This window comes from Papilio xuthus, unplaced genomic scaffold (genome assembly GCF_000836235.2).
Source record: "Papilio xuthus unplaced genomic scaffold, Pxut_1.1 DF826945.1, whole genome shotgun sequence".
NCBI classification, from domain to species: Eukaryota; Metazoa; Arthropoda; class Insecta; order Lepidoptera; family Papilionidae; genus Papilio; species Papilio xuthus.
The window spans coordinates 7,376,705-7,380,236 of NW_013531704.1; the positions used below are offsets into that span (position 1 = coordinate 7,376,705).

Here is a 3,532-nt window from a genome sequence, read left to right on the forward strand (position 1 = left end):
ATTGTACCAAGCTTTCCTCCTGATAGATTTATTTTCCGTCTTTTCAGTCACCATAAAGTATGTACAGTAATGGCACTTCGCGGTATTCCACTAAAAGAAAAATTACTTTGTTCCTTGCAATGAGACTTACCTCTTACAAATAACCAACTAAGCAGCAGTGACTGCTATTCGACATTTTTCGTATGGATAAATTTAAAAGATGCGGCCTATTGATCAAAGAGTATAATAAGTATACTATAGAAAGAGGGGCAACTCGCACGAAGTCGTGGATCCACGGCGATTGTGGCGCTCCATGCGTATAATCGCTGAACTAATTTTTTTTTTTTGGTATCTGTATACGTAGGCACGCTTATTTAGCTCACTATAATAATAACTAATAAGTGGGAATCTAATAAATAAAGTTAAAATTGACATTAAATCAATGTTCAAAAATAATATACCCACTTATGTAGTTATTAATACAGTGAGCCGATATCAAGTAGCCTTCTATGAAATACCTCTATTAAAATGATCCTATTATTATTGGGGAAATAAAAACAAAATATTTTTATATTTTTGTACATTATTTATTATATTTCTACATAACTTAATTTTAAATCTATGCAAGTACATATACATCAATGACTTTCAAGATATCAGCTCAATATTTTAATTTTTAATATATATATTTGAAAATTACATTTACGGTAATAAATAGTATAGCGCGGTCACAAAAGAATGCATACCCTGTAATTAAAACCAAACCCCAAAATATTTTCAGTCATATGCAAGCTGGCAACTGGCAATTTGTAGTTATTTGCGAGTTTAAACACTCTGAACATATTCTCTTACAACATAGGCAAGCAAATTTTTCTTTACAATAAAAAAATATATTTTTTACATATACACACATGGACCCACCTACTAATTTCAGACACATCAGTTTATGGCTCTATAATTCCAGTGATTGGCACACATTTTTTGAACATCACTGACCGTCTCTCAGGAAGGGGGAAACCGTGTATATGTGCACCTACAACAAACAAACAGAATGTGATTTCCTGTCAAGTATAGGAACTGATATGTAAAATGTATTAGAAGTAGGGCACCATTCAATATGATAACCGGAAAGTATAAATCACTGTGGTGCTAAAAACTACACCAAAATACGAAAATATTTAAATTATTAAATTAGTCTGACGTATGGGAATAAGATGAAAATTTTAATTGAATTGGAACTTACCATAATCAGTTCATCTAAAACACAGTTGCGTACGGCGTCATTTTTCACGAAAACACATTTTAATTAAAAACAAAATGAATGAAACAACATTTAACTAAGAATACAAGAACAGAAATAGAAATACGAAAAAACGTAGCGGTTTGATGACACATGAATGTCTCGATGACACAAACTTAGCCATGAGATGAAATGATGTTTACCAAGATTTAAAAGGTGGCGCCACTTTCCATACAAATCGTCCTTCTTCTAAGTTTCCACCCCCTGCTATTGATCATTATCTCATGTCTCACGAGATGTTCAAATGATTGTCACTTTTAAAGTAGGATACCACAAGATACCCTTATAGTACAATGAAATAATTAAATTCGATTCTTATTTAGCATAAATGTTTATAAATTAGCTATTTATAGAGAGCAACCAAAACAAATATTTGTTAATAATTCAAAATAATTAGGTCAATATAAAAGATCAAGTGTATATTTTGGTCTAAGGTCTTTGGTTAAGACTTTAAAAGCAGGAATTTGCCTGCAGGTTCCTGCACGTGCCGGTGCAGTCCGGCAGTGACCAGGTGCTGGCAGACATGAAGAGAGAGTACAGTCGGGCTGACTTTGAACAAGTTGTTGACTATCTTAGACACCAGTGAGTATTATCATTTACCAGCCAAAATAAACTTAATAAGTAGTCAATGTCTTCTTCCAGACTATGTTCTACATCTGGAGATACCTTCTAATATTAATAAGATAATTGTAAATATTTGTTATGTTGTCAGTGTGCCGGGCATGACAATAGCTACAGACATCATCTGTGGCTTCCCCACGGAGACGGAGAAGGACTTTGAGGACACAATGTCTCTCTGCACCAAGTACAAGTTCCCCTCACTCTTCATCAACCAGTTCTTCCCCAGACCTGGCACTCCTGCCGCCAACATGACCAGAGTCAGTTAAATATTTTATTATAATACATTTATAAATTCTTTTTGGTAATGACATTATTTTGGAAGTCAATGTCAATAAATATTTATGTAACTAGCTTTTGTTCATGGATTTGCGTGGAATCATAACATCTTTCTAACAAGACAGTAATTTATCTCTGTGTGAAATTTCATTTAGATGTTTTGTCGATCTGGATTTATTTGTTAATATCCATCCATCTAAATTTTCTTTGTTAGATAAATTAATAAGTTTGACTTTAAAAATCCCGTAGCAAAATACAAAATAATGTTATTCAAAAACAAGTGAGAAAAAGTTAATTTTAAAGATATATTACTGAGTAAATTAAATTTTTTTTTGCTAAATTTTGCAGGTTCCCGGACAAGAAGTGAAGAAACGAACCAAACAATTGTCAGATTTCTTCAGATCTTATGAACCGTATGGCCACAAAGTGGGGGAAGTACAAGAAGTTCTCGTCACTGATATATCACATGACAAGAACTACTTCGTGGCCCACAATGAATTCTATGAACAAGTTTTAGTTCCCAAAGAGGAGAAATATATGGGCAAAATGGTCACAGTGAAAATAACCAGTGCGAGTAAGTTCTCTATGGTCGGACAGCCCATAGACAAGCCAAAGATGGCGGGCGTCGTGCAACCCTTGAAGAAAGGAGAAGTTTCAGGCTTAGTTAGTGTCAGGGACAAGAAAATACCTTTGCCTATTGTATTTTTGTTAATTGCAGTCGTTTTTAGAATGATCTGGATGTTTTTGTAGCATATTTAGCTAATAAAGTATTTTTATAAGCAACATTTTCTATTTTTATCTCTTAACTAGTTCCTGCCCGAGATTCCCTCCGCGCGGAATTAAGAAAAAAATAATTAGTTGTCTATGTGTTCTCCCAGACTATGTTCTACTTCTACGACAAATTTCATCAAGCTCCGTTGAGCCTTTCCGGAGATACCTTCAAACATCAACCCATCTAAACTTTCGCATTTATAATATTAGTAAGATAGTAGAAAAAAAATCTAGATTAAAAAAAGTCAAGTTCAATTCTTATAAGTTTTATTTGCATATATTCAGATAAATTTTTTGTGTATTTTTTTTCATCAATACATTTTTTTTTACAATTTTATTCACAGCAATTTATACATTTTTAATACAATATGTAATGATTGTGCAATATATAATATATAAACATTACATACAATGTGAAACTACGTTACTATTATACATAGAAATAATTTTAAAAATCATTGAATTTTGTATGAATTTGAAATCACTGAAAAATACACAAACAGAGCAAATTAAATCAAGAATTATCTCGTAATAAAATAAAAGTACAAATTGTTTAAAATAATATTACAAATGCTTTGTATTTTT

General features: G+C 32.1%; 1 protein-coding gene across 1 annotated transcript in view; it reads left to right on the top strand.

Moving 5' to 3' along the window:
- LOC106120980 (threonylcarbamoyladenosine tRNA methylthiotransferase) overlaps positions 1-2,954 on the top strand; it is a 4,131-nt gene extending 1,177 nt beyond the window's left edge. The window contains exons 4-7 of the mRNA XM_013316451.1: positions 944-1,032; positions 1,740-1,861; positions 1,992-2,157; positions 2,525-2,954. Coding sequence (XP_013171905.1) covers positions 944-1,032; positions 1,740-1,861; positions 1,992-2,157; positions 2,525-2,926 — 779 coding nt within the window. The 3' untranslated portion in view covers positions 2,927-2,954. The remainder of the gene's footprint in view (positions 1-943; positions 1,033-1,739; positions 1,862-1,991; positions 2,158-2,524) is intronic.
- Positions 2,955-3,532: the final 578 nt, after the last annotated feature.